Source organism: Carlito syrichta, unplaced genomic scaffold, assembly GCF_000164805.1.
Source record: "Carlito syrichta isolate Samal-C Ts95f unplaced genomic scaffold, Tarsius_syrichta-2.0.1 Scaffold308105, whole genome shotgun sequence".
Classification (NCBI taxonomy): Eukaryota; Metazoa; Chordata; class Mammalia; order Primates; family Tarsiidae; genus Carlito; species Carlito syrichta.
In genome coordinates, this window is record NW_007252201.1 from 310,808 (window position 1) to 324,979 (window position 14,172).

General features: G+C 39.2%; 1 protein-coding gene across 1 annotated transcript in view; it reads left to right on the forward strand.

Moving 5' to 3' along the window:
- The window catches only part of LOC103267337 (nuclear autoantigen Sp-100-like), a 51,698-nt gene that overhangs the window by 29,045 nt on the left and 8,481 nt on the right, over positions 1–14,172 (forward strand). The window contains exons 3-8 of the mRNA XM_021716001.1: positions 207–348; positions 1,742–1,910; positions 2,758–2,832; positions 5,353–5,529; positions 5,996–6,079; positions 7,783–7,836. Of these exons, the coding sequence (XP_021571676.1) occupies positions 207–348; positions 1,742–1,910; positions 2,758–2,832; positions 5,353–5,529; positions 5,996–6,079; positions 7,783–7,836 (701 nt within the window). The remainder of the gene's footprint in view (positions 1–206; positions 349–1,741; positions 1,911–2,757; positions 2,833–5,352; positions 5,530–5,995; positions 6,080–7,782; positions 7,837–14,172) is intronic.

Below are 14,172 nucleotides of genomic sequence, written 5' to 3' on the forward strand. Positions count from 1 at the left end.
TGTACCGAGATTAGGCTGTTCTTCTGCAAATTGAGGTGTATTCTGTTTTTCTTTATTCACTAAAAGCATTTGTGTAAGATTGGTAATATCCTCTCCTAAATGTATGTTTTGAAAAATTTATAAGTGATCTGAGTCTGTAGTTTTTCGGCTGGGAAAGGTATCTTGAAAACTTGATGTTTATTTTCCCATTGTATTTTTTTCTTCAGGATGTTTGCAATGGTTCAGAAGGAGATCTTTTTCAATCATTTCAAGGAAAATAAAGTGGAGATAGCAAGTGCCATAACAAAGCTATTTCCCTTCCTCGAAAGCCTCAGAGACCACTCCTTTATCACTGATAAAATGTATACTGTAAGTAAAGTTTATTATATCACCTTGTCATAATCTAGCCCCACATTGATTTATGCTTGGCATCTTGGATTCAAAATTTAATATATTATTAACTGCCTGAAAGGCCTGTGAATGCCTTTCATGGGAAGGCCCTTTTCTGTTAGTTAATGATAAGGTACAAGGTGACAGGGCCAACAGATGTCATTAAAGATACTTCTATTTCTAGTTGAAATCCTTCTCTTTTGTAGCAAGTGTTGAGGTGGGAGTGAATGGTAATGGTGAGATGGCTGGAGTGAAACTCATATGCTCTGCAAATGCACAGTGGTTTATACATCATACGACAATAAAATAAAAACAAAATTAAGATAAAAGAATGGGAGCAGTATTTCATTGTAATGTCCACTTATGTCAGATGAAATCCCTTGGGGATCTGTGGCATGATAAAACAAATTTCTGCCTTGCTATTGTCTCCTCTAAAGTGTTTAAATTTTGTTAGGTGGTTTTGGAGCCTTAAAGATCAAGTAAATTTGATCAGTGGGCCTTTCTAGAAATACAGAGAAGGAAGCCATCTCTTCAGTGTGTGATTGTGCTCTTACCTTTGTATACTTTATAGCAAGGACAGAACCGTCTCCCTACTTCCTGGAACCTGTTCAGGATTTCTCATACCTGGGTGGAGAAAGAGGGAGGGGAGCGTGTGGAGGCAGTGATTGCTGTGTAATCAATAGAATTGCTGTCAGATTAATTCCTGAAACATCCTAGGCAGGATGAGAACTCAAAAGCCAAGAGGAAGAGTTTACTTGCTTTTTAAAGCAGTTGACAAAATATTTACAGTTTTAAAATATTTCATGAAAAATAGTCTGTCTCAGGGGCCCCAACCCACAGGCCATGGACTGGTACTTGCCTGTGGCCTATTAGGAACCAGGCAGCATAACAGGAGGTGAGCAGTGGGTGAGTGAGCAAAGCTTCAGCTGTATTTACAGCCACTCCTTATTGCCTGCATTACCACCTGAGCCCCACCTCCTGTCAGGTCAGCAGTGGCATTAGATTCTTATAGGAGCATGGAGCCTACCGTGACTTGCACAAGTGAGGGATCTAGGTTGCATGCTCCTTATGAGATTCTATTGCCTGATGATCTGAAGTGAGCTGAGGCAGTAATGTTAATGCTGGGGAGCTGCTGCAAATACAGATTAACATTAGCAGTAAGGTTTTACTGTACACCCCACACCCCGCCAACTCCCCTTCCACGGAAAAGTTGTCTTCCACAAAATTGGTCCTTGATGCCAAAAAGGTTGGGAACTACTGGTCTGCCTGCACTGAAAAAATAGAACAAGTATTCTATACAGTTACTTCCTAGATCTCTGTTTGACTTTGAAGCTATTATTTTGTATACTTTCTTTATTGAACTTTTAAAAAGGATTCTCAAGAAGCCTGTGGACACTTGGTTCCTGTACAGAAAGTGGTGTACCATGTTCTTTGCCACCTTGAGAAGACTTTTGATTCTTCACTTTTACAAGTCATGTTCAGCAGGATTAACCTGAAGGAGTATCCTGATTTAATTGAGATTTATAAAAGCTTCAAAAATGGTAATCAGTTCTCTCCCCTCTCTCCTGGGATCTAGGTCTACTTTTCATTCATTCATTTGCTTAGTCACTCATTTAACAAGTATTCATGAAATGCTTACATGTCCAAGGGCTTTTGCTAGGTGGTGTGAATATAACTAACCTGGTGCCCTAGCTTGTCCTCGTTGGCAGTCTCTGGAGTCCCTGGTCAAGGTACGTCAGGATGTCCTCCAGTGCCACAATATTCAGTTTGTACAATATTCAACTTGTAGCTTGCAGAGATTCCTTCCCTTTTTCCTTGGGTCTGGACCCCCTCCCCTGCTGGGGAAGTCTGTGTAGTTCTTCCCCAGTATCCTTTGTCTTTGGGGACTGCCCATATTTTCTGACTCAGTTTGGCTAAAGATTCCTTTTCTTTAGACTTTAAGGCTGTTGGGCTTTCTCTTTCATCTACTGGAATCGCTCTAGGATTTTAGCTCTTCTGAGGAAATTCTTTTATTTCTTCCCTAAGTACACAGAGACAGTCACCTCATACTATTTATATTGACATAAACTTTCACTCTGCTCTGATCATCCTGCTGGTTGATTTATTACTGTTTACAATTTTCTACAGCTCAGTCATCCTTAAAATGTAAGAGACTCGTTACCTATAGGATTTTAGTGTTTTTGTATTTTGTATTTTTCTTTCTCAGGCTGTCCCAGAGGAAGGAACAAGCAATACCCGGTCACAAATCACTGAGATTCAGAGTAACCCAAGGGCTAGGAGTGCCCCACTGAATTATAAAAAACCACAGATGTTCTATTTGTGTAATCATGAGGTGGTGTCTCCGATCACTTGCCTGCAGGCTCTAATTAATTTTTAAAATCTGTTTAGTGCAACATTTTTACCAGAAAAGTGATGGAGAAGAAACACAAAAAATGCGTAACATTCACCCCGGCTGTGAACAAGGTAATTATGACAGGATAAAAGCTTTATTTTCTGGTCTACTAAGAGGAAGAGGAGACAGAGAACTGAGCTCTGAAGGGAAGACTACACTACCAGGGAAGGAATGCCAGAAGATTGTGAGGAAGGTAGATGAGTGTCACCTTCTGTTGATTCCAAAATGATCTAACTCCAGGTGGAATTCAAGAGCACTCTCAGGAGGCCACACAGAGAAACTTTATGTTCAATAACCTGGAGGTTGGAATAAGAAACTGAGTGTGAATTAGGAGTTTCCGTAGGAGACCTTCAGTAGGAAGCTGTGAAGGGCCGATGGTCAATAATGTCAAAGAGGAGACACTTTCTGATGGCAGAAGGGGCCAGTTTAAATGTGGGGAATGTTGTTCAGGAGCAGGAATATTCCAAGAGAAAGACAGTAATTTAGGAGAAATGGAGAGGAAGTGGTGCAGATGTGGAGAAAAGGATGTTGGTACTTTGAGAGAGAGAGAGGCAGGAGGGGAAATGAAAGAGGGAAAAGGATAAAGGAGAACATTAAAAACAACCCTAGCCGGGCTCGGTGGCTCAGCTTGTAATCCTGTGCTTTGGGAGGCTGAGGTGAGTGGATTGCCTGAGCCTGCGGGTTCGAGACCAGCCTGGGCAACTTGGCAAGACCTCATCTCTACAATAAATCAAAAAATTAGCCGGGCCTGGTAGCGCACACCTGTAGTTCCAGCTACTTGGAAGGCTGAGGCCGAAGGATCGCTGGAGCCCAGTAGGTCGAGGCTGCGGTGGCTGGGAGTGTACCTGCACTCCAGTCTGGGCCACGGAGTGAGACTCCAACTCAAAAAACAAAGCAAAACAAAACAAAACAACCCTATTACTAACAGCTCACTCTGAGTTAATATCTATTCTGCATCAGTTGTATTTAGTGTTCACGGCTGCCGCTGGAGATTAGTATTACTTATGTGTCGATCTGGTAGATAAGGAAACTAAAATCCAGAAAGACTATATGTGAGTCATATGAGCAAGGACAAACCCAGGTGTTCTGAACCCAGAGCCTACATTTTTTTCTTGGGGAGGAAGAAGAGATAAAATTCATGTAATATAAAATTAACCATCTTAAAGTGTGCAACTCAGTGACATTTACTATATTCACAATGTTGTGTAACCATCACCTCTATCTAGTTTCAAAAAATTTTAATCAGTCTAAAAAGACACACCATACCCATTAAGCAATCACCCCATAATCCTCTTTCTCTAATCCCTGGCAACCAGTAATCTATTTTATGTCTCTATGTATTTACCTATTCTGGACAGTTCATAAAAATAGAATCATACAATATATAGCCTTTTGTGTCTGGTTTCTTTCACTTAACAAAATGTTTTCAAAGTTTATCCATGTGGTAGCTTAAATCAGGCCTCAATTCTTTTCGGTGGCCAAATAATATTCCATTGCATGTATATATTACATTTCATTTCTTCATTCATCTGTTGATAATGGGTTGTTTCCATCTTTGGGCTGTTGTGACAGAACTTACATTCATTGCTACCCAGGAAAAGACAGAAACATGGAACAAAAATGTGGAAATATCTGCAGAGAAAAATATATAGAAAATAAAGAATAGCAAGAGTTGGAGGTGAATCAGACACTGAATTCTCATGGAAAGGTCAACAAAAAAGAGTGAACAGATGTGCAGAGGGATATTGTGGTGTAAAAGGGAGTGGGGCCTAAGCGCCCAGAAATTTTTAGGAACTAAGCTAAGACCACTGGGCAGTATAGGGACAAAGGAAGGTTCACGTTGGCTGGGGCTGTCAAGACAAGCCTTTGCCAGTTACCAGCGTTCCTCATAGAGGACAGTCAGGCAGGTGGCATGGCCAAGACCTGCTCAGCCAGGGTGCAGTTGACCCATCTCCCACTCTCGGGACTGGAGTCTGACTTCAAGAATCAAGTGGGATCTGTCAGCTCCATTGGGCTCTGCATTGAGACTGGGTAGGGTGGGGTAGTCTTTAACTCCTACATCATAAAGACTGAAAAAGGGATTAAGGGAGAATGATAAATTATATCTCAGTTTATTAAATAAACTTCTAATTTCTTCCCCCCAGGAACTGGAGAAAACCCTTTTACAAGCCTGACCTGGTTATGCTCCAATTCCTCATTTAACATCGGTCTGTTTCTATTGACTCTTTGTGATCTTTTTGCTCTCTTATTCCATTCTGGAATGTGCTGTGGGGGCTGCCTCATTGTGTTAATGATTACCCAGAATTTTCAGTCTTTGTATCTGCAACTTTCCCAATTTTGGGATTCAAATAGCAGGTTCTCATCCTCAGGGTTGCCTAGGAGTGTTTCTTCTTCCCATACCCCTTCAGCACACTTGCTGCCAGTTGCTGCTGGCTCTGGGCTGGGATGATTTACCCCTGTGCCTGGCTTCCCAGTTTTCTGCCTGTGTCTGCTTCAATCTGGCTACTGCATTGGTGCTTTGATCTTACATCCAGTGGAGGCCCATGCTGTGGTGGTTGGAGGGAAGTGATGAGCAGCATGGGACAAATAAAATACCTGTGAATCAAAATGTGGTTCAGGTACACCCTCACATGAAAATGAACTCTCAGAGCAACTCTGTGAAAAAGAACAGATAAATGCAAAGAGAGAAGATACAACCAGTGGCAAAAATGATGCACTAGGAAGCCAACAAGCAAATACACAATGTGCCTCACAATCTGAGCCAGCAGGTAAGTGACTGACTGGATTTGCACAAGTGTGGAAGGGCCGAGGGCCCCTGGCTGGCGACAGAGGAATGGATGAATGTACAATACAAGATGATATCTATTTAACAAAAAAGGGGAAAATCACACAGACACAGAGAGGACAGGAATGGAGTCTGATAATCATACCTGATGAGAGCGATATGGAGGATGAAAGATAGAAAGCAGAAACTGAGGGGCAATGAATAAAGGGTGGCAGAGCCTCACAGGGAAGAGAGACAGACATAAGACAAAAGACAAAGTCAGAGAGAGATTGGCCATGGAAACAATGAAGCAGAAACACTTTCATGGGGTGGAGGCAGCAATATGCAGATAGAGCTATAAGTAGAAACATGAGAAGAAAAGAGAAGCTGGGTGAGGTGTAACAAAATGTTTCGAAATAGGGCAAAGCAAGGCCTCATTGGGTCTCAGCTGTAATCTCTTTCATCTTCAGAGTCCTGTGAACAAGTAGCTGTCCAAGTGAATAATGGAGATGCAAGAAAGGAGATGCCCAGCCCATTGCCTTGTGATGAAGAAAGTAATTAATTCTTACCTTGGAAGTTTGGAAAGACCTAAAAAACTCCAAGTTATAATCTGTTTTATTGGTGTTGTTCAGCATGTCACTGGCTTATATGCCAACTATTTCAAACATAATTTTGGAAATAACTTTTTGTATCTTTACAACGTCTATACGTGGTAGGCAGAATAACTGGCATTATCCTTGTTTTATAGATGGGGAAACATAAACATGTAGATGTTTAAAGGTCTTTTACAATGTCACATGGATAATTAAAGGCAGAGCCAGCACCAGAATCCTAGATGCCTGAATCTCAATTTATGAATGTATCTTTCCCTAAGACAGAAGAGTGGAAAATAATAAGTAAACATATTTGCGGTGTTAGTTGTTATAGGATTTATGGTTGTTATTAACCAGTAACTGTTTCTCTTCCATGGATTTTATGAACAAAATTTGGAACTACACAGTATAATGTCAAGTAAGACAACTCAATGTAAAAACGTAAGCTTTTTTCTTACAAAAGACTTCTTTTGCTATATTTTTCACAAGTTAAAAAATGTTTTAAAATGTATTTATTTATTTATTTTTTGGTTTTGTTTTTTTTTTTTTTGAGTTGGAGTCTCACTCTGTTGCCCAGACTGGAGTGCAGTGGCTGCTCCCGGCCACCGCAGCATCGACCTGCTGGGCTCCGGCGATCCTTCCGCCTCAGCCTTCCAAGTAGCTGGAACTACAGGCGTGCGCTACCACGCCCGACTCATTTTGATTTATTGTAGAGATGAAGTCTCGCCAAGTTGCCCAGGCGGGTCTCGAACCCGCAGGCTCAGGCAATCCACTCACCTCAGCCTCCCAAAGGCACGGGATTAGAGGCTGAGCCACCGAGCCCGGCTAAAAATGTATTTTTAAAGGAGAATTTCTGTCATCTGTTTTTAATAGATGTATACTGTCCTGAGCATTAGAGGTCTATTTGTTATATATGGAAATCTTCCAAACAAGTTCTGGGTTGACATGGGAGGTTGAGTGGGATGGAGAGCAAGGAGGGAGGAGGAGAGGGCTCTGATCCACACAACCATTCAGGGATCCATCTTCAATCATTGCCCTGGGCAAGAAACAGAACCAGAAGAAATGTGTGTGATTTTTGACAGCAAGGTTTCTTAGTGAGTAAGAAAGCAGGATTCATTCAAAGTAGGGGTTTGTTATAACACTTTATAGTGACAGCAAATTCTTAGGAGAAATACTGTTTCCTATTAACTTTACAAATGACATTCTTTGTTATTCCAGGCTCACGAATAGCAGGACAGATTTTTACTTTTTATTTTCTCATTTTACTTTCTATTTTTCACTGAGCATATAGTGGCTTATCAAAGGATTTTGAGAAAAAAAACTCATTTTAACTTGACAACAATTGTGACAGGTAGGCAGAATAGATTGATAACTTTGATTCATACATGAGGAAACCAAAGCACACACGTGTTTAAGGCCCGCCCTGCTTCTCTTTTCACAATGCCAAATAGAGAATTAAAAGAAGAGTTTGAATTACCATCCCTGATTTCTAGATCTCATTTCCATAGGTGTTATTTTCCTCAGAAAGGTAGAGACAGAGAGAGAGAAATGATGATCACCACATCATTTTGTATGATTTAAATTCTGAGTGTAAATTATGTGAAATGTCAAGATTAGCCACTTTTTAAAGTACACATTTCTGTTTTCCTCTCATTGCTTTATAGATCCCATGAATACTGGGACCACTTCTACTCTGAAGATGCATACTAGGAAAAGAGGTATGTTCAAATCAGGATTTTTGGTGTACAAATGAACTTTAAAAATTTCTACAAAATATTCAATCCAGTTGTTTGTGAAATCATTCACGAGTAAAATAATACATTTTAAAGAGTTCAGATTAATTTTTTTTTTATTAGAGTAGGCTATGTCATACTAAATAGAGCCTGAACGTTTGTAATTGCTAAAATAAATAGAAGTTGATTCTTGCTTATGGGACAATCTATGGCGTTCTAGGTTATGAGTGGGATTGGGGGAAGTGGAGGGAGAGAGTATAGGGTGTTGTGTCCCCCAAAGTTATTCAAAGACCTAGGATGCTGGAGGCTCTACTATCTTCAATATGTATCTTCCAAGATGACACTGGGTGAAAAACAGAATAAGAGTCAGACGAGATGGGTAGAAACAAGTAGGAAGGGTGAGAGGCAGAGCAACAGTGAGGTAGAAAATGGCAAGTGAGATGACAAAGCAGAACTGTCCATTGTGGGCAAAGTTTTTTCTATCTTTGGCAATAGCACTGCAGCCACATTAACCTCTGCAGGTGAGATGCATCTGAGAGTCACACCTGAGTGGCCTCAAGTGAGCCTGGTCTCTACCCTTGAGTTCCTGGACCTTCCCAGGTTGTCCGTAGTATTCTTATGTGATTTCTTTTGGTGTGGGCTTTTTGGGAATCCACTAAGACCTCCAAGGTGTTTCATTTCTTGGTTCAGAGGTCAGTAAGGGTTACTCTTTGCATGTGAGTGGTAGAGAAATGTCCCAGGAAGCCTCTAGCTCAGCACCAAGAAGTGGTTTGGGTAAGGACGATGCCAAATGGTCACCAACAGGAGCTTGAAATCTCCTGATTAGTTTTACTCTGATTGCAATTCATATTATCTGGGTGCCGGTTTTCTGCTATTGTAACAGAATACCTGAGACTAGGTAATTTATAAAGAAAAGACATGTTCTGGAGGCTGGGAGGTCCAATATCAAGATGCTGGTGAGGGCCTTCTTTCTGTGTGTCATCCCTTGGCAGAAGGTGAAAAGTGAAAAGAGCATGAGAGATGGAGGGAAAGAGTGTTGAACTCATCCTTTTATCAGAAACCCACTCTCCAGATAACTAACCTATTTCTGAGATAACCACATTAATCCATTTATGAAAGCAGAGTCCTCATGAAATGATCGCCTCTTAAAGACCTAGGATGCTGGAGGCTCTACTATCTTCAATATGTATCTTCCAAGATGACACTGGGTGAAAAACAGAATAAGAGTCAGAAGAGATGGGTAGAAACAAGTAGGAAGGGTGAGAGGCAGAGCAACAGTGAGGTATAGGAAAATGGCAAGTGAGATGACAAAGCAGAACTGTCCATTGTGGGCAAAGTTTTTTCTATCTGTTGCATTGGGATTCAGCTTTCAACACACAAACTGTAGGGGATACATTCAAATATAGCACTAGATATTTGAAGAAATGATGATAAACTATACATAATTTTAGACTCATGTTTAGCCAGATAAGTTCTATTGTCATTGAGTCACAAACTTGAAAAGGTCTTAAAACACAACTATTTAGAATTGACAGAAGGAATGTTTCAGATAAATCACTTTCAGACATATATAATAGTTTTGATACATATTATTAGTTTATATAATGATTTTAAAAATAATTTTTCTCTTTGTTTTGCCTTTAAAAAACTTTTTATAGAAGTGTGACATATATGATAAAAGGGATACGCACAATAAGCATACAGATTATCACAAAATGAACAACCTGTGTGATTATTACAGAAGTCAAGAAATAGAATGTTACTAATCACCACAGAAGCCATTTTATGACCCTCTTAATCCCTAGATTCACCTTTCACTCAAAGACAAACACTATCCTGACTCTTAACTACAGAATCCAGCAACAACATGGATGAATCTCACAAATGAAGTTTAAGTGAAAGAAATCAGGCATACACGATTACTTTTTATAAATTCCATGTATATAATGTTCAACAGAAAAATTCATCTTTCATTGAAGTTTAGAATAAAAATTCACCAAAGTTTTTTTTTTTTTTTTTAAGTTGGAGTCTCACTCTGTCACCTAGGAGGGAGGGCAGTGGCATGCTCTTGGCCACCGCAGCCTCGACCTGCTGGACTCAGGTGATCCTTCCGCCTCAGCCTTCCAAGTAGCTGGAACTACAGGGACACACCACCATGCCCGGCTAATTTTTTTTTAATTATAGAGATGAGATCTTGCCAAGTTACCCAGGCTGGTCTTGAACCTGTGGGATCAGGCAATCCTGTCACTTTGGCCTCCCAAAGTGTTTGGATTATAGGCGTGAGCCACTGTGCCTGGCCAATGTTTTTAACCATTCTACTGTTGATAGACCTCTGGGATTTTTCCAGTGTTGAGATGGAATAGTGCTACTATGAATATTCTTGATCATCTGCATTCCTATTGATTATATTGCTAGTATAAGTACAATTTTAATAGATTATGCCAAACAGTTTTCCAGTGTGATTGCATGAGTACACATTTCTGCTGCTAGTTTATAAAAAGTTCCCATTTCTTCATGTCCTTGACAACATTTGGTATTGTCTGTTTTTTTTAAAAAAGTCAGTTTAGTAGATGTGCTGTGATATTTCATTGTGGCTTTAGTTTGTATTTCCCTATTTGCTAATGAGATTGAGCACTTCTATAGGTTTAAACTGACTATTTGGATATCCTCTTTTGTGAAGTATCTGTTCAAATATCTTTATTTTCGGGGTTGACTGATTTTTTTTAGTTGAATTATTAGAGTCCTTTATATATCCTGGTTATGAGTTCTAGGTTGGATTAATATATTTCAGCAATCTTTGTCCACTATTTAACTTGCATTTTCTTGTTCTTACTGGCTTCCCTGGGTGAATAAAAGTTCCTAATTTTAGTACTGTCCAGGGCATGCATTTTTTTTTTTAATTTTATGGTTAGTGCTTTTTAGGTCCTCGTTTGGAAATCTTTCCCTAATCAGAGCTTATGAAAATATTATTTTATATTATCTGCTATAAACGCTATTTTTTATCTTTTATATTTTAATCTACAATCCACTTGAAATTGGTTGATGTGGAGTAGACGGTCTAGATTTTTTTCTCTCAAGATTTATTAGATGCAGGTATCCACATAACTTAATCCTGTCTCTGCCACACTGTTTTGCAGTGCTGCCTTTGTCAAAAATCAAATCCCAATGTGTGTGAATCTTTTCTTTCCACTGGCTTTTTTTCCTATCTTTGAGACAATACTACTTAATTAAAGTAGCTTTATAAAAGTCTTGATATCTTGTAGAGTAAGTCCTCCAATTTTGTTCACTTTTTTCAAATTGTTCTTTACATTTCTTTGTATTTTCATATACATATCAAAATCAGCTGGTCAATTTCCACAGAAATGTTGTTGATATTTCAAATGTCAACATTGAATGATCTGTTTCTGTAGATGATTTTGAAAATAATTGAAAATATTCATCTTCTTTTTTTTTTCCCCCTCTCTCTTTTTTGATGGAGTATCACTCTGTCACCCAGACTGGAGTGCAATGGCTGCTCCCGGCCACCGCAGCCTCGCCCTGCTGGGCTCCGGTGATCCTTCCGCCTCAGCCTTCCAAGTAGCTGGAACTACAGGTGTGCGCTACCACGCCCGGCTAATGTTTTATTTATTGTAGAGATGAGGTCTTACCAAATTACCCAAGTGGGTCTTGGACCCGCGGGCTCAGGCAATTCATTCACCTCGGCCTCCCAAAGTGCGGGATTACAGGCTGAGCCACCGAACCTGGCCAATATTCATCTTCTAATCCATGAGCACAGTGCCTCCTATTTATTCAGGCCTACTTTAATTTTTCTTAATAATGTTTTATAACTCTCTGTGTAGACTTTTACACATTATTTATTAATTTTTTTTACCTCATATTCTCTTCAATGGTATGGCAAAGGGTATATTTTAACTTTTTTTTTTTTTGAGCTGGAGTCTCACTCCATCGCCCAGGCTGGAGTGCAGTGGCACGCTCCCGGCCACCCCAGCATCCATCTGCTGGGCTCAGGCGATCCTTCTGCCTCAGCCTTCCAAGTAGCCAGCACTACAGGCGCATGCTACCACACCCGGCTAATTTTTGATTTATTGTAGAGATGAGATCTTGCCAAGTTGCCCGGGCTGGTTTTGGACCCCTGGATTCAGGCAATCCTCTCCCCTCAGCCTCCCAAAGTGCTGGGATTACAGGCTTGAGTCACCATGCCCAGCCTTATTTTAACATTTCATGCCATAACTGTTGTTAGTATGTAAAATGATTTTTATTTTAACTTGACACAGATTTAGAAAACCTGCTAAACTACTTATTAGTTTTAATAACTTCTAAGTAAGTTGTCTTGGATTTTATATGTATACAATTATGCTATCTGTAAAAAATGTTTCATTTCTTTCTTTACTATTCCTTTACCATATATTTCTTTCCTTTGAATTTTCCATTGACAAAAACTTCTCATTTTTGAGGTCTTTGTTGAGTAAAAGGGGTCATAGCAGCACTTTGTCCTGATCTCAACTTCATAGGAAAGCTGTCAACTTTTCATCATTAAGTGTGAGGTATGTTGTAGGTATTTTATGAAGGCCCTTTACTAAATTAAGAAAGTCTCCTCTAATTCCTAATTTGCTAATTTAAAAAATTATGAATCAATATTTATTTTTTATCAAATGTTTTTCTGAATCTATTTGAATGCTAAACCAATCTTGCATTTTTAGTTTGTTCTTAAGAATTATACTTTTTAATATATTACTGGCTTTATTTTGGAGAGTTTTACAATCATATCCATGATGAGATACTTGTTTGAAAACATTAGGTTCTTGTTTTGACCTCCTTAGAGGTTGAAATAATGATTATACTGGTCTCACAAAAAAGTCAGGAGTTATTTCTTCTGTTTCTATTCTCTGGAAGTGTTTGATATTGTTTGGTGTAGTATCTTCCTTAAATGCATACTAAAACATACCAGAGAAACCATCTGAGCCTGAAAATTTTTTTGAAGAAAGTTCTTAAATTATAGATTCAATTTTGTTTGTTTGTTTGTTTTGAGTTGGAGTCTCACTCCATCGTCCAGGCTGGAATGCAGTGGCACAATCATGGCCACCTCAGCATTGACCTGCCGGGTTCTGGCGGTCCTTCCCCCTCAGCCTTTCAAGTAGCTGGAACTATAGCATGTACTACGATGCCCAGCTAATTTTTGATTTATTGTAGAGACGAAGTCTCGCCAAGTTTCCTGGGTTGGTCTCGAACCCTCAGGCTCAGGCTAGCCATTTGCCTCTGCCTCTCAAAGTGCTGGGATTATAGGCTGAGCTACTGAGTTTGGCCATAGATTCACTTTTTAATAGTTATAGAACAAATTATGTTTTCTATTTTTCCATGTGCCCTTATTGTAATTTGTGTTTTCTTCATTTAACATTTCAAATTTTGGGGTATAAAGTTGATTTTATTATTCTCCTAAGGTATTTTAACAACTTTAGAATATGCAGTTAATATTCTTTTTTTATTTCTAATACTTGTTTCTGTGACTCCTACCTTTTAAAAATGGCCAGTTTTGTTAGGAGCTTGTTGTTAAGTTTATAAATTGTTTCAAAAACAAACTTTTAGCTTTAACTTTGTTGATCTCTTTCCTGAAAGTTTGTTTTCGATATCAACTTTTTTTCTTATCTTTATCTTTTTTTGGATTTATTTCACAATTATTTTATTTTATTTTATTTTGAGTCAGAGTCTCGCTCTGTCACCAGGTTGGAATGCAGTGGCACACTCATGGCCACCACACCCTGGACCCATTGGGCTCAGGCGATCCTTCCTCCTCAACCTTCCAAGTAGCTGAGACTACAGGCGTGCACCACCATGCCGGGCTAATTTTTTGATTTATTGTAGAGACGAGGTCTCACCAAGTTGCCCAGGCTGGTCACAAACCCCTGGGCTCAGGCAATCCTCTCACCTCTGCCTCTCAAAGTGCTGGGATTATAGGTGTGAGCCACCACGCCCAGCCCTTTTACTTTTTTTGAAATGATAGAGCATTACTTTTTAGCCTTTTTTCTTTCCTAATTTATGCATTTAAGGCTATAATTTTTCCTTCTAAGTTTTACTTTTCATGGATCTCCTAAGTTTTGATATGTCATATTTTTATTACCCTTCAAGGAATGTTTTCTTTTTGCTTTTAATTGTGATTTCTCCTTTGATGGTGAATTGTTTGAAAGCCTTTTCTTAATTTCCACTCACGAGGAGTTTTTTTCTTATTGATTTTTAGCTTAATTTCTCTATTGTCAGAGAATATACTTGACATAATTTCAGTTCTTGAAATTTGAGATTTGTTTTATGGCTCAAAATTGGTCATTT